Source organism: Petromyzon marinus, chromosome 53 (genome assembly GCF_048934315.1).
Source record: "Petromyzon marinus isolate PM22_M1 ecotype Great Lakes invasive population chromosome 53, UKy_Petmar_22M1.pri1.0, whole genome shotgun sequence".
Lineage (NCBI taxonomy): Eukaryota > Metazoa > Chordata > Hyperoartia > Petromyzontiformes > Petromyzontidae > Petromyzon > Petromyzon marinus.
This window is the reverse complement of record NC_133719.1, coordinates 12034590-12055975: the sequence shown is the minus strand read 5'-3', so window position 1 is coordinate 12055975 and position 21386 is coordinate 12034590. Positions and strand designations below refer to the sequence as shown.

The 21386-nt window shown below is 51.0% G+C and overlaps 1 protein-coding gene across 3 annotated transcripts in view; it reads left to right on the top strand.

Annotated features, from left to right (window-relative positions):
* Positions 1–17094, top strand: part of LOC116953978 (coiled-coil domain-containing protein 85C-like) — a 94322-nt gene extending 77228 nt beyond the window's left edge. The window contains exons 4-6 of one of the 3 annotated variants that reach the window (XM_032974327.2): positions 3200–3331; positions 6932–7021; positions 8527–17094. In XM_032974327.2, coding sequence (XP_032830218.1) covers positions 3200–3331; positions 6932–7021; positions 8527–8610 — 306 coding nt within the window. In that variant the 3' untranslated portion in view covers positions 8611–17094. Of the gene's footprint in view, positions 1–3199; positions 3345–6931; positions 7022–8526 lie in introns of all 3 variants that reach the window. The other 2 variants (XM_032974328.2, XM_032974330.2) reach the window with 2 other exon arrangements.
* The last annotated feature ends 4292 nt before the right edge of the window (positions 17095–21386 follow it).

Sequence of the window (21386 nt, the reverse complement as noted above, 5' to 3'; positions counted from 1 at the left end):
AGACCCCCATCCCGCCTTGTGCCCATTCCCACTGCCCTGGTTGCAGCCTGGCACCTGAGCCTTTGGTGCGACTGGCTTACATGGTGGGGGGCAGAGGGGGCATACAATAAACTAGGGAGGAGACGTGACACAGGCAGTGTTAAACCATGGTGGCTAGGAGATGTTAACTACCTCGCCTGGCATACAGGAGATCGTTCGATCCCGACTCTGACGCCTGCTGCTGTATATTTAGAGTTTGCATGTCTCTCTCTTTACCCGTGGCCACGTGCCTTTTTCTGCTGGTCCTCCGGTTTTTCCCTCCATATTTAGAATCAATGTGCATTTTTTGCTGCTATAAATTTCCACGTGATAAGCCACTTCGTTGAGCTATCATTTGTGATTGCTCAGTGGACCTTACCTGGTAAAATAAAAATAGTTAATAGTTTTTTTAGTTTAGTTTAACTTTAAACAACTATTCAGCGCCAAACAGAATGAGTAAAGATATCTGCTTTTGTCCATCATGCATTCTGCTCTAGCCCTCGAAGTTGGGCAGTGTAGCAAACTTTGGAGAAAAACCGCCACTGGCATTAAATAGTTTGTTGTGTCATCATCATCATCGTTTTTTTTACTTGCCTTAGCTAAAGCGGCCACCTTTTTCCGCAGAGCAACCCGGGACGTATTTCTCAGTCAGCCCTGGGCCTGCTATCAAATCTGCGCAGTAAACCGCAACGGAGTTCAACATAGCGACACCCACTTGCAGATCTCGGCATAAATCAATTCCTTCTGCTACGGGCAGAACACCGGCGCCAATTCCTATACTTTACCGGATCACACCGGGACAGGTGGGCGAGATGTTAACTACCTCGCCTAGTACACAAGATGTAATGGGTTCGATCCCGACTCTGATGATGCCTGTATATTTGGAGTTTACGTGTCTCTCTCTCCCCGTGGATGCGTGGATTTTCCTCAGCGTCCTCCGATTTTTCCCCTCCACATTTAGAATCAACATCATGCGTTTAGAGTATTTGGCTGCTATAAAATTACACGTGATCAGCCACTTCGTTGAGCTATCACTTGTGGCCAGGTCGCTTTTGAAAAAGAGATATACATCGCTCAGTGGACCTTACCTGGTAAAATAAAAAAAAAATGTTTGCCATTATTTATATATTTTTAATGTTTATTTAACTTTCCTATACTTTGCACTCCTATCGTTGTTTTTGTACTGTTTGTTGTTGGAATGTTCTGACCCCGTGCTCCTACTGGACATGTTTGGGAAAAAAGAGCTTTACAGCTCATCGGATTCCTGCAGTAGAGTATTTGGATGCTGCTATAAATTTCCATGTGATGCTGAGCCACTCGTTGAGCTATTATTTGTGATAGCCAGGTCACTTCTGAATAAAGAGTTACAGTGAGGGAAAAAAGTATTTGATCCCCTGCTGATTTTGTACGTTTGCCCACTGACGAAGAAATGATCAGTCTATAATTTTAATGGTAGGTTTATTTGAACAGTGAGAGACAGAATAACAACAACAAAATCCAGAAAAACGCATGTCAAAAATGTTATAAATTGATTTGCATTTTAATGAGGGAAATAAGTATTTGACCCCTCTGCAAAACATGACTTAGTACTTGGTGGCAAAACCCTTGTTGGAAATCACAGAGGTCAGACGTCTCTTGTAGTTGGCCACCAGGTTTGCACACATCTCAGGAGGGATTTTGTCCCACTCCTCTTTGCAGATCTTCTCCAAGTCATTAAGGTTTCGAGGCTGACGTTTGGCAACTCGAACCTTCAGCTCCCTCCACAGATTGTCTATGGGATTAAGGTCTGGAGTCTGGCTAGGCCACTCCAGGACCTTAATGTGCTTCTTCTTGAGCCACTCCTTTGTTGCCTTGGCCGTGTGTTTTGGGTCATTGTCATGCTGGAATACCCATCCACGACCCATTTTTAATGCCCTGGCTGAGGGAAGGAGGTTCTCACCCAAGATTTGACGGTACATGGCCCCGTCCATCGTCCCTTTAATGCGGTGAAGTTGTCCTGTCCCCTTAGCAGAAAAACACCCCCAAAGCATAATGTTTCCACCTCCATGTTTGACGGTGGGGATGGTGTTCTTGGGGTCATAGGCAGCATTCCTCCTCCAAACACGGCGAGTTGAGTTGATGCCAAAGAGCTCCATTTTGGTCTCATCTGACCACAACACTTTCAGCCAGTTGTCCTCTGAATCATTCAGATGTTCATTGGCAAACTTCAGACGGGCATGTATATGTGCTTTCTTGAGCAGGGGGACCTTGCGGGCGCTGCAGGATTTCAGTCCTTCACGGCGTAGTGTGTTACCAATTGTTTTCTTGGTGACTATGGTCCCAGCTGCCTTGAGATTATTGACAAGATCCTCCCGTGTAGTTCTGGGCTGATTCCTCACCGTTCTCATGATCATTGCAACTCCACGAGGTGAGATCTTGCATGGAACCCCAGGCCGAGGGATATTGACAGTTCTTTTGTGTTTCTTCCATTTGCGAATAATCGCACCAACTGTTGTCACCTTCTCACCAAGCTGCTTGGCAATGGTCTTGTAGCCCATTCCAGCCTTGTGTAGGTCTACAATCTTGTCCCTGACATCCTTGGAGAGCTCTTTGGTCTTGGCCATGGTGGAGAGTTTGGAATCTGATTGATTGATTGCTTCTGTGGACAGGTGTCTTTTATACAGATAACAAGCTGAGATTAGGAGCACTCCTTTTAAGAGTGTGCTCCTAATCTCAGCTCGTTACCTGTATAAAAGACACCTGGGAGCCAGAAATCTTTCTAATTGAGAGGGGGTCAAATACTTATTTCCCTCATTAAAATGCAAATCAATTTATAACATTTTTGACATGCGTTTTTCTGGATTTTGTTGTTGTTTTGTCTCTCACTGTTCAAATAAACCTACAAATTAAAATTATAAACTGATCATTTCTTTGTCAGTGGGCAAACGTACAAAATCAGCAGGGGATCAAATACTTTTTTCCCTCACTGTACATAGCTCGGTGGGCCTGAGCTGGGAAAATAAAAAAAATAATTTTAGTTGTAACCATTGGTACGGCGCCCCCTCCAGCAACCACTCGACCTAGCGGGCACGGCCCCCACCGTAGGCCCCAAGGCGCCCGGTACAAATGCACGGCCTGCACTCTCGATGTCTCCTCCCTCTGTGTCACTCACTCCCAGCTGCCGCTGCTCGTGCCGTTGCAGAGCGGCGTGTGGGCGCTGTGCGGCGGTGGTGGCGGCGGCGGCGGCGGTGGAGAAGGAAGCGTCACGGCCAGGCAGCCCAGTCCGCCCTCTTACCCGGGCCAGAAGCCCGAAGCGGTGGTGCATGCCATGAAGGTACCCGCGGACGGTACATAGCCCCACCACGACCTACCTGCCTTCTATACTTGTACACGAGTTTTGCCACAATAAAGAAAGTTAAAAAAAACGACCAATTGAGTGCGTGCGTATAAGAGTGTGTACACGTGTGCGTACGTGTACGAGTGTGTGAGCGTGTACGTGAGCGTGCGTGCGTGCGTGAGTACGAGAGTGTGTACGCACGCGTGACTGCGCGCGAGTGTGTGTGTGTGGGTGTGTCGGCGTGTACGCGAGTGCGTGCGTGACTACAGCTGTGTGTACAAGTACACAAGCAGGTGCATGCGAAGGTTTGCGGTGCACGGGGCCGACACAAGGGTACGAGGATGCCATGGCATGGTGTGGCACTGTGGAATGGTGTGGCATGGTGGCACGGGGGTGGCATGGTCATGTGGTGTCATGGTGCCACGGGTGTGGCATGATGATGTGGTGGCGCGGTGACATGGTGGTGTGTTGTGGCAATGTGTGGTGCGTTGTGGCAATGTGTGGTGTGTTGTGGAAATGTGTGGTGTGTTGTGGCAATGTGTGGTGCGTTGTGGAAATGTGTGGTGCGTTGTGGCAATGTGTGGTGCGTTGTGGAAATGTGTGGTGCGTTGTGGCAATGTGTGGTGCGTTGTGGAAATGTGTGGTGCGTTGTGGCAATGTGTGGTGCGTTGTGGCAATGTGTGGTGCCGCAGAGTGGCATGGCATGTTGTGCTGGAGCGCGGTGTAGTTTGTCGCGTGTTGCGTTGTGACGTGGCACGAAGCGTTGTGGTTTCACGTGTCATGGTGCGTTACTATTTGGCGTGATGTGCCGTGGTATATTGTGGTATATTTGAAGTTTCCATGTCTCTCTATCCCCGTGGTCGTGTGGATTTTTCTCCGGATCCTCCGGTTTTTCCCTCCGCATTTAGAAACGCATGATGATAAGCCACTTCGTTGAGCTATAATTTGTGGCTCGCCCACTCACCGGACTACAAAGAGCTACATAGCTTAGTGGGGTTTACCTGGAAAATAAAAAAAAATTGTGTCGTGGTATCTTTCCGGTATAAGGTGGGGTGGTGTGTTGCGGTGTGACTTTGCAGTGTGACGTGGAGTGTTGTGGAGTGGCATCACAACTTGGCGTGAGCCTGCTATGTTGTGTGCAGCCCGTTCTCCTCTAACGCCACGTGTTGTTTCCATAACGCGAATTGGATACAACGCGATGAATGTACGAGGAAACACTTTTTTTATAACGCGAATTGGATATAACGCGATCTAGCGAATGGAACAACGTCGCGCGAGTAGGAATCAGCGGTCGTACGGCTGCCTCGGCGTAGCATCGCACGAGCCAGTGGGATGCTGCTGGATGCTTCTAGATGCTACCCACGCTCCTCGGTCTTTGTTCGGCCTACGTACGCATCTCACGCGTTATCGCGGACCGTGCTTTACCCCCTACATTATGTATTATTTATAATGACGCGATGGAATCACCGATGCTTGCCGTTATTGGCCAATCAAAGGAAGGTTGGCCTGTCACATGACTAACTCCATCCAAGCATTGATTGCCAATGAATCGACATTCTCAAGATGGCTGCCCCTCTGAGCGACTGCCGGATCGATGGAGCGGAATCGATAGGATTGACCTCGGTTCATGATCCGCAATACCATACATGTGGGCAAGGACACCTCTTCCATGTATGGGGGGGGCAAATCTCCGATCGGTCATTTAGTCGGCTGTCCGATTTCATCGCTCTGTTACAGCGCCGCCGCCGCTGCTGCTCTTCTCCTGTGCTACATAGCGCGCCTCTATCCCGTGATTACAATTCGTTGTTATTGTCGCAGGGAGCTGCTTGTTGTTAGGGTACGGTGTGACTCACAGCCACGCTCGTTTACCGTCGCTAAATGGGCGCCCGCTTCCCCTAGACAAAAATAAAATTAGCGCTACAGTCAAACCTTTTACACCTCTGGCGGTAATTCCGCTAAACAAATATTTAAAGCGCCGACGAAGCACATGATGATGCAGTAATTGACTCTTTTCACACGTTAATTTGTTTCGGCGTGGTTGCTTGCATTAGCGTCAACGCCACGTACAATATAAGTGGTGATAATAACAATAGCACTTCCAGTACATTTGGTATTCGTGCAATCCTTATGGCTCAGGGCTACCATGAAGGCGCGGTGTTTCACAGCTGGATGTAGTGGCTGCTCCGTGGAATCCCGCTTGAGTAATCTGCGGTAACATTTTTCTAATTTGAAAATTTTTGGCACACACACACACAAGGTTCCCACTCGCTTCGAATGATCGTCACGGTATCTTGAGCGTCACAGGAACCTTAGCGACACGGGATCTTGAGCGTCACGGGGTCTTTATCGACATAGGATTTTTAGCATCACGGCATCTTTAAATGACGACGGCGCGTCGTCATTTACAGCTAATACAAAGACACCGCATTATTAACCGGGGCGGCCTGCTGGAGCCGCATCACAACGAGCTGTGACCACAGCACCTCCGGGCCCCAGTTGATCGCACGTCGTGTTCCACGGCCAATAGACTGCGTGTTGGCCACCGCCACGCTCCGGCTAGGATACAGTTCAACTCCATCACCACTGTGCCTGGCACCCAGGAACTTTGCGATAATATATTAGTTGGTTTGATACATACGAACCGGGACTCCCTCTTCTCACACTCTTCCTACATTCCACTCTCAATTACTATAAACTATTAAACTAAACAATTTTTATTTGACCAAGTAAGGCCCACTGGGCTGGAAAGCTCCTTTTCAGAAGCGACCTGGCTATCACAAATGATAGCCCAATGAAGTGGCTCATCGTGTGGAAATCTGTCGAAGCCAAATACTCTAAGCGTACGGTGATGTTGATTCTAAATGTGGAGGGAAAAACTGGAGGACCCGGAAAAAACCCACGCGAAGAGAGACACGCAAACTCCAAATATACAGCAGCAGCAGGCGTCAAGGTTGGGATCGAACCCACGACCTCCTGTACACCAGGCGAAGTAGTTAACATCTCCTAGCCACCGTGGCACCCATTGCCTCGATTACCCTGATTAATGGGGCGCAGGGGGAGGACAGGGTGTGGGCCCCCAAAAAACACAAAATAACTAGATAACGTAAAACTGGTGTAGATTAGGGCCTGACACAAACCAGCGGGGCGTGCCGGCTCCTCGCCGCACCCATGATGACGTGCCGCCCGTGGCCGCCCGTGACCGCCCGTGACCGCCCGTGCCGCCCATGACCTCCCGTGCCGCCCATGACCTCCCGTGCCGCCCATGACCTCCCGTGCCGCCCGTGACCGCCCGTGACCGCCCGTGACCTCCCGTGCCGCCCGTGGCCGCCCATGACCGCCCGTGCCGACCGTGCCGCCCGTGCTGCCCGTGACCGCCCGTGACCGCCCGTGACCGCCCATGACCGCCCGTGGCCGCCCGTGACCGCCCATGACCGCCCGTGGCCGCCCGTGACCGCCCGTGACCGCCCGTGGCCGCCCGTGACCGCCCGTGACCGCCCATGACCGCCCGTGCCGACCGTGACCGCCCGTGACCGCCCGTGACCTCCCGTGCCGCCCGTGCCGCCCGTGACCGCCCATGACCGCCCGTGCCGCCCACAGGTGCTGGAGGTCCACGAGAAGCTGGAGAGGCAGGCGCGGGAGCGAGACATGAGCGAGAAGGAGAAGGCCATCGTGCGCGAGATGTGTAACGTACGTCGCCCCCCCCCACACCACCCTGCCACCCCCCACCCTGTCCCCCCGGACCCCCCTCTCCACATGGAGACGCGGGGGAGACGCAGGGAGACGCAAAGAGATACGCGGGGAGACACGGGGAGAACCAATGAGGTGCCATAGGGAGACAGATACTAGGGCATCAGAATCTGTATTTATACTGCAGGAGGAATCCGATGAGCTATGAAGCTCTTGTTCACAGATGTCCAGTAGGGACGGGTCAGAACGCTATAACAACAAAGAATAAAAACACAATAGGAGTACAAAGTATAGGAAAGGTAAACAAATCGCTAACAAAAATATACACGTTAAACTACATTTTTTTTTATCTTACCAGGTAAAGCCCACTGAGGCCTTCACTTATTTCTCAGAAGCGACCTGGCCACAAATGATAGGTCAACAAAGTGGCTCACCATCGTGTGGAGATTTATAGCAGCAAAAAATAATCTCAATAATCTCAACGCAGGCAGACACAGCGAGTCGCAGCCTGTGGGCGCAACAGAGGGAGGAGGACAGCTGCCGTGTACCGAGTATCTGCGTGCGTTCACGCCGCACGGAGCACACCCGCGCTAATCGGAGGCGCGAGGGGGAAGGACAACAAACTGAACACGAAATGCAGTTGTACAGAAAGTGAGTTTTGAATATGCGTGCTCAAGGTGTTTCATGACATGCCAATATAGAAAGTGAGTTTTGAATCCACGTGGTTTAAAAGTGCATAGCTCCAAGGGGGCCTTGGTCGGGGCGGCCTCTCGCCCACCACTGGGTGGGGTCGCCGTTCACGTCCCGGAGAGCTGCGGGTTCGAGCTGTTGCCGTTTGACGATCAGATGAATCGACGTCCCTGGTGAGGTGGGGGGGGGGTACGTGAGAGGGCATTTAGGGCGGAGGCGGTTAGTGGGGGGGGGGGTGCTGAGTGGCACAAACGCCACGGGGGGTATGGGAGGGTAGGGCGGGTTTCACCGTCAATGACAAACCCCGATGTCCGTGGCCCACGAGACGGGGAATGTGGGGTGAGTGCGTGCGTGTGCGATCCGAAGGGCGAATCTTCGTGCCACCCGCTCGCTCGCCCACTCACGGGACTACAGAGACAAAGATCCCCCGTGTAGCCTCAACAGACAGTCGGGGAAAGTGCTGTCAGCGAGCACCAATGAAGGCAGGCACGGCACACGAGGAGGTCGGTGGCCAGCACCGTGCCCGGCTGCCTTTGTATTCCCAGTGGCGATGTTTACTACACACCGCACCAGGTACTCATTTGAGACTGAATCGACCAATGGGAGGCCCAGGACCGGTTCAGATAATCGTCACTGGTGTTGACCGTTAGTGGGAATTGAACCCAGGTCGCCAGGTTCATAGCGCAGCGCGCTAACCGCTACACAACCGCTCCCCACTCGCGACACACACGCACACACGCGCACTCACGCACACACACGCGCTCACGCACACATCACGACCGCCCTCCTTCTCCCCGTCTCCTCTCCTCCACCAGGTGGTTTGGCGGAAACTGGGAGACACCTCGGGCCCCCCACCACCGGCCCGGCCGCCCCCACCGCACTACCCGGGTCCCGTGTGAAGTGGGGGGGGGACGGCGGGGGGGGGTACCCCCCCACTCCCAGCAGCAGCAGCAGCCTGGAAGTGTCACCTCGCCCCCTCGCCCGTCAATGGGGGGGCACCAGGGCTGGGAGTCGAGCTTGGGATGGGGACCTTGAGGGGGAGCGGGCAGGGGGCAAAGATGTCGTTGTGTTTAGAGTCTCGTGGGGGACGAGGCTCCTGCCACATTTTCATTTGAGTTGCTGAGCACAGGAGGCCCGAAGCGCCGAGCGGTCAGCAACAAGGAGCACTGCCACTGTAGTAATCGCTAAGAACTGGAAACGCGCTCCTTGAACAGAGCGAGATTGTTGTTGTTGTTGTGAGAGCTGAGTGGGGGACAGAGAAGAGACGATGGTGGTGGGTGGAGGAGGGAACTCTACACAGTGGAGCAGTACGAGAGGACACGCAGACAGAGAAGTGAGGTGACCTGCAGTGTGGAGAGTGAGTGGGTGGGTGAGTGGGTGAGAGTGCATAGGTGAGTGGGTGGGTGTGTTGTTGTGACCTGCAGCAGGGTGGTGGTGAATGAACGTGCGATGTGGACGCAGCGAAACAAGGCAGCCAGCGAAGTTCATGGGAGCAAGAACCGCGTAGTCGAAGTAGCGATAGAAGAGTGATAAGGAAGTGATAGAAGAGTGATGAGGAAGTGATAGAAGAGTGATAAGGAAGTGATAGAAGAGTGATAAGGAAGTGATAGAAGAGTGATAAGGAAGTGATAGAAGAGTGATGAGGAAGTGATAGAAGAGTGACAAGGAAGTGATAGAAGAGTGATAAGGAAGTGATAGAAGAGTGATAAGGAAGTGATAGAAGAGTGATGAGGAAGTGATAGAAGAGTGATGAGGAAGTGATAGAAGAGTGATAAGGAAGTGATAGAAGAGTGATGAGGAAGTGATAGAAGAGTGATGAGGAAGTGATGGAAGAGTGATGAGGAAGTGATAGAAGAGTGATAAGGAAGTGATAGAAGAGTGATGAGGAAGTGATAGAAAAGTGATAAGGAAGTGATAGAAGAGTGATGAGGAAGTGATAGAAGAGTGACAAGGAAGTGATAGAAGAGTGACGAGGAAGTGATAGAAGAGTGATGAGGAAGTGATAGAAGAGTGATGAGGAAGTGATAGAAGAGTGATAAGGAAGTGATAGAAGAGTGATAAGGAAGTGATAGAGTGATAAGGAAGTGATAGAAGAGTGATAAGGAAGTGATAGAAGAGTGATAAGGAAGTGATAGAAGAGTGATTAGGAAGTGATAGAAGAGTGATGAGGAAGTGATAGAAGAGTGATAAGGAAGTGATAGAAGAGTGATGAGGAAGTGATAGAAGAGTGATGAGGAAGTGATAGAGTTATAAGGAAGTGATAGAAGAGTGATGAGGAAGTGATAGAAGAGTGACGAGGAAGTGATAGAAGAGTGATGAGGAAGTTATAGAAGAGTGATGAGGAAGTGATAGAAGAGTGATGAGGAAGTGATAGAAGAGTGACAAGGAAGTGATAGAAGAGTGACGAGGAAGTGATAGAAGAGTGATGAGGAAGTGATAGAAGAGTGATGAGGAAGTGATAGAAGAGTGATAAGGAAGTGATAGAAGAGTGATGAGGAAGTGATAGAAGAGTGATGAGGAAGTGATAGAAGAGTGACAAGGAAGTGATAGAAGAGTGACGAGGAAGTGATAGAAGAGTGATGAGGAAGTGATAGAAGAGTGATGAGGAAGTGATAGAAGAGTGATAAGGAAGTGATAGAAGAGTGACGAGGAAGTAATAGAAGAGTGATGAGGAAGTGATAGAAGAGTGATGAGGAAGTGATAGAAGAGTGATGAGGAAGTGATAGAAGAGTGATGAGGAAGTGATAGAAGAGTGATGAGGAAGTGATAGAAGAGTGACAAGGAAGTGATAGAAGAGTGATGAGGAAGTGATAGAAGAGTGATGAAGAAGTGATAGAAGAGTGATAAGGAAGTGATAGAAGAGTGATAAGGAAGTGATAGAAGAGTGATAAGGAAGTGATAGAAGAGTGATGAGGAAGTGATAGAAGAGTGACAAGGAAGTGATAGAAGAGTGATAAGGAAGTGATAGAAGAGTGATGAGGAAGTGATAGAAGAGTGATGAGGAAGTGATAGAAGAGTGATAAGGAAGTGATAGAAGAGTGATGAGGAAGTGATAGAAGAGTGATGAGGAAGTGATAGAAGAGTGATGAGGAAGTGATAGAAGAGTGATAAGGAAGTGATAGAAGAGTGATGAGGAAGTGATAGAAGAGTGATAAGGAAGTGATAGAAGAGTGATGAGGAAGTGATAGAAGAGTGATGAGGAAGTGATAGAGTTATAAGGAAGTGATAGAAGAGTGATGAGGAAGTGATAGAAGAGTGACGAGGAAGTGATAGAAGAGTGATGAGGAAGTTATAGAAGAGTGATGAGGAAGTGATAGAAGAGTGATGAGGAAGTGATAGAAGAGTGACAAGGAAGTGATAGAAGAGTGACGAGGAAGTGATAGAAGAGTGATGAGGAAGTGATAGAAGAGTGATGAGGAAGTGATAGAAGAGTGATAAGGAAGTGATAGAAGAGTGATGAGGAAGTGATAGAAGAGTGATGAGGAAGTGATAGAAGAGTGACAAGGAAGTGATAGAAGAGTGACGAGGAAGTGATAGAAGAGTGATGAGGAAGTGATAGAAGAGTGATGAGGAAGTGATAGAAGAGTGATAAGGAAGTGATAGAAGAGTGATGAGGAAGTGATAGAAGAGTGATGAGGAAGTGATAGAGTTATAAGGAAGTGATAGAAGAGTGATGAGGAAGTGATAGAAGAGTGATGAGGAAGTGATAGAAGAGTGATGAGGAAGTGATAGAAGAGTGACAAGGAAGTGATAGAAGAGTGATGAGGAAGTGATAGAAGAGTGATGAAGAAGTGATAAGGAAGTGATAGAAGAGTGATAAGGAAGTGATAGAAGAGTGATAAGGAAGTGATAGAAGAGTGATAAGGAAGTGATAGAAGAGTGATGAGGAAGTGATAGAAGAGTGACAAGGAAGTGATAGAAGAGTGATAAGGAAGTGATAGAAGAGTGATGAGGAAGTGATAGAAGAGTGATGAGGAAGTGATAGAAGAGTGATAAGGAAGTGATAGAAGAGTGATGAGGAAGTGATAGAAGAGTGATGAGGAAGTGATAGAAGAGTGATGAGGAAGTGATAGAAGAGTGATAAGGAAGTGATAGAAGAGTGATAAGGAAGTGATAGAAGAGTGACAAGGAAGTGATAGAAGAGTGACAAGGAAGTGATAGAAGAGTGATAAGGAAGTGATAGAAGAGTAATAAGGAAGTGATAGAAGAGTGATGAGGAAGTCATAGAAGAGTGATAAGGAAGTGATAGAAGAGTGATAAGGAAGTGATAGAAGAGTGACAAGGAAGTGATAGAAGAGTGATGAGGAAGTGATAGAAGAGTGATTAGGAAGTGATAGAAGAGTGATGAGGAAGTGATAGAAGAGTGATTAGGAAGTGATAGAAGAGTGATGAGGAAGTGATAGAAGAGTGATTAGGAAGTGATAGAAGAGTGATGAGGAAGTGATAGAAGAGTGATTAGGAAGTGATAGAAGAGTGATGAGGAAGTGATAGAAGAGTGATGAGGAAGTGATAGAAGAGTGACAAGGAAGTGACGAACGAGCGAGTGAGCCCCAGATCGCCCCAACTGCTTCACGTCGGCCTACGAGGTGGGAACTGGGCCCTACCGCCCGAGTTGTGACAGCGGCTTCCAGCCTCACATGGGGACGCGTTGGACAAATGTTAGACACGGTGCGCATGTTTGCGTCACGTGGGAGAGAGAGAGCGGAGTTTCCAGAGATACTCTCCTGGAAATCCTTGCTGCGTGGATGGGTGGATGGGTGCTCGGACCCGCTTGCTGGACTGCCACCTCGTGGCCACCTCTTAAACGGCCCGGCGGCTCGTTGGGGAGTTCGGCAAAATCGCGTCGCGTTGGGCCTGCGTCTTGGTCGCGTTGGGCCTGCGTCTTGGTCGCGTTGGGCCTGCGTCTTGGTCGCGTTGGGCCTGCGTCTTGGTCGCGTTGGGCCTGCGTCTTGGTCGCGTTGGGCCTGCGTCTTGGTCGCGTTGGGCCTGCGTCTTGGTCGCGTTGGGCCTGCGTCGTCGTCGCGGGCGGTGCCGCCACGGGGGCCCGGCCAACGGAGAGAGCGGAGTGACGAGGTGGAAGTGGCGTCGAGTGCTTTTAGAGGAAGACTAAAGACAAAGATCCCCTGTGTAGCCTTATCACACTGTTGGGGCAAGTGCGGTTAACGAGTAGCACCTATGAAGGCTGTCACGGCACACAAGGGGGGGGCATCACGCCCGGCCGCCTTTGTCTCCCAATGGCGAAGTTTACACATTGCACCAGGTACTCACGTTGAGGCTGAGTCGACCTAGGGGACGCCCGGGACCGGTTCAGATAATCGTCAGCGGTGTTGGTTGCCGTGAGCGGGAATCGAATTGGAGGGAGACTCGGCCCTCAACGCAAGCGGCTCTGTTCGTGTCGCCCCGCCGAGGCTGCACGCAAGGCTGTCCATGACACGCTGGTGCCACGTGGAGCGGACACCTCTGCCGAGGCTGCACGCTCGTACCACGTGGAGCGGACACCTCTGCCGAGGCTGCACGCTCGTGCCACGTGGAGCTGACACCTATGCCGAGACTGCACGCTGGTGCCACGTGGAGCTGACACCTATGCCGAGGCTGCACGCTCGTGCCACGTGGAGCTGACACCTCTGCCGAGACTGCACGCTCGTGCCGCGTGGAGCTGACACCTCTGCCGAGACTGCACGCTCGTGCCACGTGGAGCTGACACCTATGCCGAGACTGCACGCTCGTGCCACGTGGAGCTGACACCTATGCCGAGGCTGCACGCTCGTGCCACGTGGAGCTGACACCTCTGCCGAGGCTGCACGCTCGTGCCACGTGGAGCTGACACCTATGCCGAGACTGCACGCTCGTGCCACGTGGAGCTGACACCTATGCCGAGACTGCACGCTCGTGCCACGTGGAGCTGACACCTATGCCGCAGTAGGACAGGGCCTCGTATCAACACTGTAGCCGGAAACTGCGATAGAGCGCAGCTCAACACGATTGCGGCACCAGATATCGGAACAAATCGATTCCTGTCACCCGAGCACGGACGCCAATACCGACCCGGGCAGGTGGCAACCCTCGTGTGTAAGTGAGTGACTTGGAAAATGAATGGGTGTATTAATAGGTGAGTGGGTGAGTGAGTGGGTGAGTTCCTGAGTGACTCGAAAAATTAATGTGCGCTTTAATGAATGGGTGAGTTACTGAGTGACTTGGAAAATGAATGGGTGTATTAATGAGTGGGTGGGTGAGCGGCCGGGTGGTATGGTCGCCACGTGTTCCACAGTCGTCCAAACCCGGATGTATTTATCGGTTAGCATGAGAGGTCGATGATCAAACCTGTACCGTAAACCGCACGATTCCGGTACCAGATCTTGGCACGAATAAAAGTCCCACCCGAGCCCAGGAAGGTGGCCGTGTGGCAACCTTTCGCGGGACATCGATAAGAGCCGCACCGCCCGTGTGTGCGTAGTGACAAGAGAAGAGCCGTGGGGGGAGGGCAGGGCCAGGGCCGTCCATAGAAGGGGGGCTGCAGTGCCCGGGGCAAACCCCACACCACGTGGGCCCTCTGACGCCAGGCACCGTGACGTTAAAGCGCCCCCCCCCCATACACGGGGCCCGGGGCGGTCTCCCCGATTCTCCGTGTACCCCAGGCACGGCTCTGTGCGCCCGTTGGGATGCAATTGCAGTCGGGGGCTTGAGCCATCTGTTGCCCGCGCGTGTTTTAATTATCTGCGTTGTGCTAATTGCCTGTCTCCGCTAATTGAGGAGGTGATGATGATGATGATCCATGCATGAGCCTACAACTCCCGTCTCTACCAAAAACCTCACCTGCTCCCGCCCGCGGTTATGTAAATATTGACACACGCGCGCACACATTACATGACAACAACAACAACCGCCATTCACCACGTAGCGATGGTGGCATCACCACGGCACTTGTGAAGAAGTCACGGGGCAAGCCTCAGGTGCCGTGGGTTCACCTGATGAGTCGACTGGCATGCACGCGCTAGCGTGCCCCACCTCGCCCTGTGCCTGTGCTGAGCTCGTTGTCTGCGAGCCTCTCTTTTTCCACCCCTCGATTCCGGAGGGCGACTGCCTGCGGTGACTCAGGAGCGTCTCTCACGAATCCTCCTCGCGAGCGGCGGCGGCGGTGGTGGCTGAGAGTGGAGGAGCTCCATTCTCTGGGGAGTGTTGCTCGTTGGCCAGCTCCGGTTTGACGGGGGGGGAGGGCATCTCTCAAAATCAGTCGAGCGACGTTATCTTTTCGCGCCTTCGATTAGCACGGGTGGCTGCGTACGGTGCGAAAGAAGTTCATGCATGCATCTTTGCATTGCCCGTTTGGATCTTGTCTGGCCTGTCTATTCACTCACAATTACATTAATTCACATCACACACGCATCGATTTCTACACACACAAATACACAGAACACCCCGTATAGTCTTCTTTGGTTCTTTCGGTAAAGTCACGTAGAATGAGAATAAAATAATAAATTGATAAAATAAAATAACACAATAATATTCTCACGACGTTTCGGCCACAACACAAGCGGCCTTCATCAGGTGAAGGGAGCGAGACTGTCTGGTAGGACAGCGCCGCTTGTGTTGTGGCCGAAACGTCGTGAGAATATTATTGTGTTGTTTTATTTTATCAATTTATTATTTTATTCTCATTCTACGTGACTTTACCGAAAGAACCAAAGAAGATGAATCATTGCAGTCACGAAAGCTTTAAATCGAAATTTAACCCCGTATAGTCTTCACAGACTCTTTGGGCAAGTGCTGCTCGCGAGTAGCAGCAGCTGTGAATGCCGGCACGACACATGGCGGGGTGGGTGGCCAGCACCACGACCGGCCGCCTTTGTCTCCCTGGTGACGATGTTTTACACCCCGCTCCAGGTACACATTCGAGGCTGAGTCGACCTAGGAGATGCCCAGTACCGGGTCAGATAATCATCACTGGTTGTCGGTGTTGGCTGAGTCGGAATCGCGAACTCGGGTCGCTGGGTTCATCGCCCGGTGTGCTAACCGCTGCGCCACCGCTCCCCGCAACAACTCCCGCCGCCGCCGTTCGCCACTAAGTGACGGTGACGTCACCACAGTGATTGTGCCAGGCTAGGTGCACACACGCATCGTGCACATCATATGCAAGTACACACACATAACAAGGACAAAGAGCCCCCGTTTAGCCTGAACAGACTGTTGGGGCAAGTGGCGTTAGCGAGCAGCACCTATGAAGGCCGGCACGGTGCACGAGGGGGTGGGGTGGCCGATACCACGGCCGGCCGCCTTTGTCTCCCTGTAGTGGCGATGTTTACACACCAGGTACTCATTTGAGGCTGAGTTGACCTAGGGGATACTCACACACGTAACGTACACATCCTGACACACAGCTGTACAATGTTTTTTTTTAATTAAGCGGCATAAAATGATATCTCATTGTGCCTCCGGGAACATCCAGTACATCCAGTACAACACAGGGTCTGTTTGAATCGCAAACTAATAACACGGAACACAGTAAGTGGTTATTTGTTTACCCGGGAAAAGCCTCGCCGACTCATTTCCAAGAGGATCCTCGCATGAGATGTTTGTCCAATTCCTCGGTGTAAAATCTATTTATTATGTTTCGTCGAAAGGACTTGGAAGTGCCAGGAGGTCATCCCACCGCGTAAGACGAGAGGAGGCGAGCAACACCGCACGAATCCGCTGGTCCACTCGCGCACACGTGGCGTGGGGAACCCGCTTGTTCTGCTGCCTCTCACCGGGTCATCTCTCCGGAGTGGCGCTGTGGGGTTTTGGGGTTTCAGCCCACGCCGATTTGTGACCACGTGGGGCGACGACCAACCACGTGAGCGTGACGACATTGCAGGGGCAGTCGGATCTTTTTGACCTCTGACACGACCCGACCTGACGGGTAACGAGCTGACCAGACCTTGCAACACGACCTCACCCGGATTAATTTGACTTCCAACCGGACCTCATCCAGTATGATTTGACCCACAAACCCACCTCACCCGGTTTAATGTGACCTCCAACCCGACCTGACCCGGTTTAATTTGACCTCCAACCGGGCCAGAACCCACAGGCCAATAGTTGTGTTTGGTTGCCTTTGTTATGTTGGCAGTGATCAAAGCACTCAACCCAGGGGGCATCTGCGCCCACAGCTTCACTTTCCGGAAAACATTTCACCACCCAACGACCACCATAGGTGGGGCTCGGCCATTGTGAGCCCTCGTTCGTACCAAATCCCGCGTGGACACTGAGGACTGGGGCCTGCGGATGGCGTGGAATGATAAAATACTGTGCTGACAAAGTGTGACCGCTTGATTTGACAAGAGGAGACGAATGTGATGATGATGCATTGAAACTCCGTTAAATAAAGGATATTGAATTTTGTACAACGACGTGACCAAGCGTGCGTTCATTACTCCCACGACTGCACAGGTTCGGGGACAAGGTTCGGGTGGGACTTTGGTGTGAACTGCAGATGTGAGGTGCGGCAGATCGGTGCCAGGAAGTTACAGGTGGCGCTCGCGTGAGGGTCTGATTGGCTAGTGCGGTGAGGTGTAGGAAGGGCAGTGTCTTGTGTAGTTAGGTGTAGGAAGGGCAGTGTCTAGTGCAGTTAGGTGTAGGAAGGGCAGTGTCTAGCTAGTTAGATGTAGGAAGGGCAGTGTCTAGTGTAGTTAGATGTAGGAAGGGCAGTGTCTAGTGGAGTTAGGTGTAGGAAGGGCAGTGTCTAGCTAGTTAGGTGTAGGAAGGGCAGTGTCTAGTGTAGTTAGATGTAGGAAGGGCAGTGTCTTGTGTAGTTAGGTGTAGGAAGGGCAGTGTCTAGTGCAGTTAGGTGTAGGAAGGGCAGTGTCTAGTGTAGTTAGGTGTAGGAAGGGCAGTGTCTAGTGTAGTTAGGTGTAGGAAGGGCAGTGTCTAGTGTAGTTAGATGTAGGAAGGGCAGTGTCTAGCTAGTGTAGTTAGGTGTAGGAAGGGCAGTGTCTAGCTAGTTAGGTGTAGGAAGGGCAGTGTCTAGTGTAGTTAGATGTAGGAAGGGCAGTGTCTTGTGTAGTTAGGTGTAGGAAGGGCAGTGTCTAGTGCAGTTAGGTGTAGGAAGGGCAGTGTCTAGTGTAGTTAGGTGTAGGAAGGGCAGTGTCTAGTGTAGTTAGGTGTAGGAAGGGCAGTGTCTAGTGTAGTTAGATGTAGGAAGGGCAGTGTCTAGCTAGTGTAGTTAGGTGTAGGAAGGGCAGTGTCTAGCTAGTTAGGTGTAGGAAGGGCAGTGTCTAGTGCAGTTAGGTGTAGGAAGGGCAGTGTCTAGTGTAGTTAGGTGTAGGAAGGGCAGTGTCTAGTGTAGTTAGGTGTAGGAAGGGCAGTGTCTAGTGTAGTTAGATGTAGGAAGGGCAGTGTCTAGCTAGTGTAGTTAGGTGTAGGAAGGGCAGTGTCTAGCTAGTTAGGTGTAGGAAGGGCAGTGTCTAGTGCAGTTAGGTGTAGGAAGGGCAGTGTCTAGTGTAGTTAGGTGTAGGAAGGGCAGTGTCTAGTGTAGTTAGGTGTAGGAAGGGCAGTGTCTAGTGGAGTTAGGTGTAGGAAGGGCAGTGTCTAGTGGAGTTAGGTGTAGGAAGGGCAGTGTCTAGTGTAGTTAGGTGTAGGAAGGGCAGTGTCTAGTGTAGTTAGGTGTAAGAAGGGCAGTGTCTAGTGTAGTTAGATGTAGGAAGGGCAGTGTCTGGTGTAGTGGGGGTGTAGGAAGGGCACTGTCTAGCTAGTGTAGTTAGGTGTAGGAAGGGCAGTGTCTAGTGTAGTTGTGTAGGAAGGGCAGTGTCTGGTGTAGGAAGGGCAGTGTCTAGTGTAGTTAGGTGTAGGAAGGGCAGTGTCTAGCTAGTTAGGTGTAGGAAGGGCAGTGTCTAGTGTAGTTAGGTGTAGGAAGGGCAGTGTCTGGTGTAGGAAGGGCAGTGTCTAGTGTAGTTGTGTAGGAAGGGCAGTGTCTGGTGTAGTTAGGTGTAGGAAGGACAGTGTCTAGTGTAGTTAGGTGTAGGAAGGGCAGTGTCTAGTGTAGTTAGATGTAGGAAGGGCAGTGTCTAGCTAGTGTAGTTAGGTGTAGGAAGGGCAGTGTCTAGCTAGTTAGGTGTAGGAAGGGCAGTGTCTAGTGCAGTTAGGTGTAGGAAGGGCAGTGTCTAGTGTAGTTAGGTGTAGGAAGGGCAGTGTCTAGTGTAGTTAGGTGTAGGAAGGGCAGTGTCTAGTGTAGTTAGGTGTAGGAAGGGCAGTGTCTAGTGTAGTTAGGTGTAGGAAGGGCAGTGTCTAGTGTAGTTAGGTGTAGGAAGGGCAGTGTCTAGTGTAGTTAGATGTAGGAAGGGCAGTGTCTGGTGTAGTGGGGGTGTAGGAAGGGCACTGTCTAGCTAGTGTAGTTAGGTGTAGGAAGGGCAGTGTCTAGTGTAGTTGTGTAGGAAGGGCAGTGTCTGGTGTAGGAAGGGCAGTGTCTAGTGTAGTTAGGTGTAGGAAGGGCAGTGTCTAGCTAGTTAGGTGTAGGAAGGGCAGTGTCTAGTGTAGTTAGGTGTAGGAAGGGCAGTGTCTGGTGTAGGAAGGGCAGTGTCTAGTGTAGTTGTGTAGGAAGGGCAGTGTCTGGTGTAGTTAGGTGTAGGAAGGACAGTGTCTAGTGTAGTTAGGTGTAGGAAGGGCAGTGTCTAGTGTAGTTGTGTAGGAAGGGCAGTGTCTGGTGTAGTTAGGTGTAGGAAGGGCAGTGTCTAGCTAGTGTAGTTAGGTGTAGGAAGGGCAGTGTCTAGTGGAGTTAGGTGTAGGAAGGGCAGTGTCTAGCTAGTTAGGTGTAGGAAGGGCAGTGTCTAGTGTAGTTAGGTGTAGGAAGGGCAGTGTCTAGTGTAGTTAGGTGTAGGAAGGGCAGTGTCTAGTGGAGTTAGGTGTAGGAAGGGCAGTGTCTAGCTAGTGTAGTTAGGTGTAGGAAGGGCAGTGTCTAGTGGAGTTAGGTGTAGGAAGGGCAGTGTCTAGCTAGTGTAGTTAGGTGTAGGAAGGGCAGTGTCTAGTGTAGTTAGATGTAGGAAGGGCAGTGTCTAATGTAGTTAGATCTAGGAAGGGCAGTGTCTAGTGTAGTTAGGTGTAGGAAGGGCAGTGTCTAGTGTAGTTAGATGTAGGAAGGGCAGTGTCTAGTGCAGTTAGGTGTAGGAAGGGCAGTGTCTAGTGTAGTTAGGTGTAGGAAGGGCAGTGTCTAGTGTAGTTAGGTGTAGGAAGGGCAGTGTCTAGTGTAGTTAGATGTAGGAAGGGCAGTGTCTAGCTAGTGTAGTTAGGTGTAGGAAGGGCAGTGTCTAGCTAGTTAGGTGTAGGAAGGGCAGTGTCTAGTGCAGTTAGGTGTAGGAAGGGCAGTGTCTAGTGTAGTTAGGTGTAGGAAGGGCAGTGTCTAGTGTAGTTAGGTGTAGGAAGGGCAGTGTCTAGTGGAGTTAGGTGTAGGAAGGGCAGTGTCTAGTGGAGTTAGGTGTAGGAAGGGCAGTGTCTAGTGTAGTTAGGTGTAGGAAGGGCAGTGTCTAGTGTAGTTAGGTGTAGGAAGGGCAGTGTCTAGTGTAGTTAGGTGTAGGAAGGGCAGTGTCTAGTGTAGTTAGGTGTAGGAAGGGCAGTGTCTAGTGTAGTTAGGTGTAAGAAGGGCAGTGTCTAGTGTAGTTAGATGTAGGAAGGGCAGTGTCTGGTGTAGTGGGGGTGTAGGAAGGGCACTGTCTAGCTAGTGTAGTTAGGTGTAGGAAGGGCAGTGTCTAGTGTAGTTGTGTAGGAAGGGCAGTGTCTGGTGTAGGAAGGGCAGTGTCTAGTGTAGTTAGGTGTAGGAAGGGCAGTGTCTAGCTAGTTAGGTGTAGGAAGGGCAGTGTCTAGTGTAGTTAGGTGTAGGAAGGACAGTGTCTAGTGTAGTTAGGTGTAGGAAGGGCAGTGTCTAGTGTAGTTGTGTAGGAAGGGCAGTGTCTGGTGTAGTTAGGTGTAGGAAGGGCAGTGTCTAGCTAGTGTAGTTAGGTGTAGGAAGGGCAGTGTCTAGTGGAGTTAGGTGTAGGAAGGGCAGTGTCTAGCTAGTTAGGTGTAGGAAGGGCAGTGTCTAGTGTAGTTAGGTGTAGGAAGGGCAGTGTCTAGTGTAGTTAGGTGTAGGAAGGGCAGTGTCTAGTGGAGTTAGGTGTAGGAAGGGCAGTGTCTAGCTAGTGTAGTTAGGTGTAGGAAGGGCAGTGTCTAGTGGAGTTAGGTGTAGGAAGGGCAGTGTCTAGCTAGTGTAGTTAGGTGTAGGAAGGGCAGTGTCTAGTGTAGTTAGATGTAGGAAGGGCAGTGTCTAATGTAGTTAGATCTAGGAAGGGCAGTGTCTAGTGTAGTTAGGTGTAGGAAGGGCAGTGTCTAGTGTAGTTAGATGTAGGAAGGGCAGTGTCTAGTGCAGTTATGTGTAGGAAGGGCAGTGTCTAGTGTAGTTAGGTGTAGGAAGGGCAGTGTCTAGTGTAGTTAGGTGTAGGAAGGGCAGTGTCTAGCTAGTTAGGTGTAGGAAGGGCAGTGTCTAGTGTAGTTAGGTGTAGGAAGGGCAGTGTCTAGTGTAGTTAGGTGTAGGAAGGGCAGTGTCTAGTGTAGTTGTGTAGGAAGGGCAGTGTCTAGTGTAGTTAGGTGTAGGAAGGGCAGTGTCTAGCTAGTGTAGTTAGAGATGAGTTGAGTGTCTGCGAGTGTGATTCGGCATAACGCTCGCGGGCAGTGT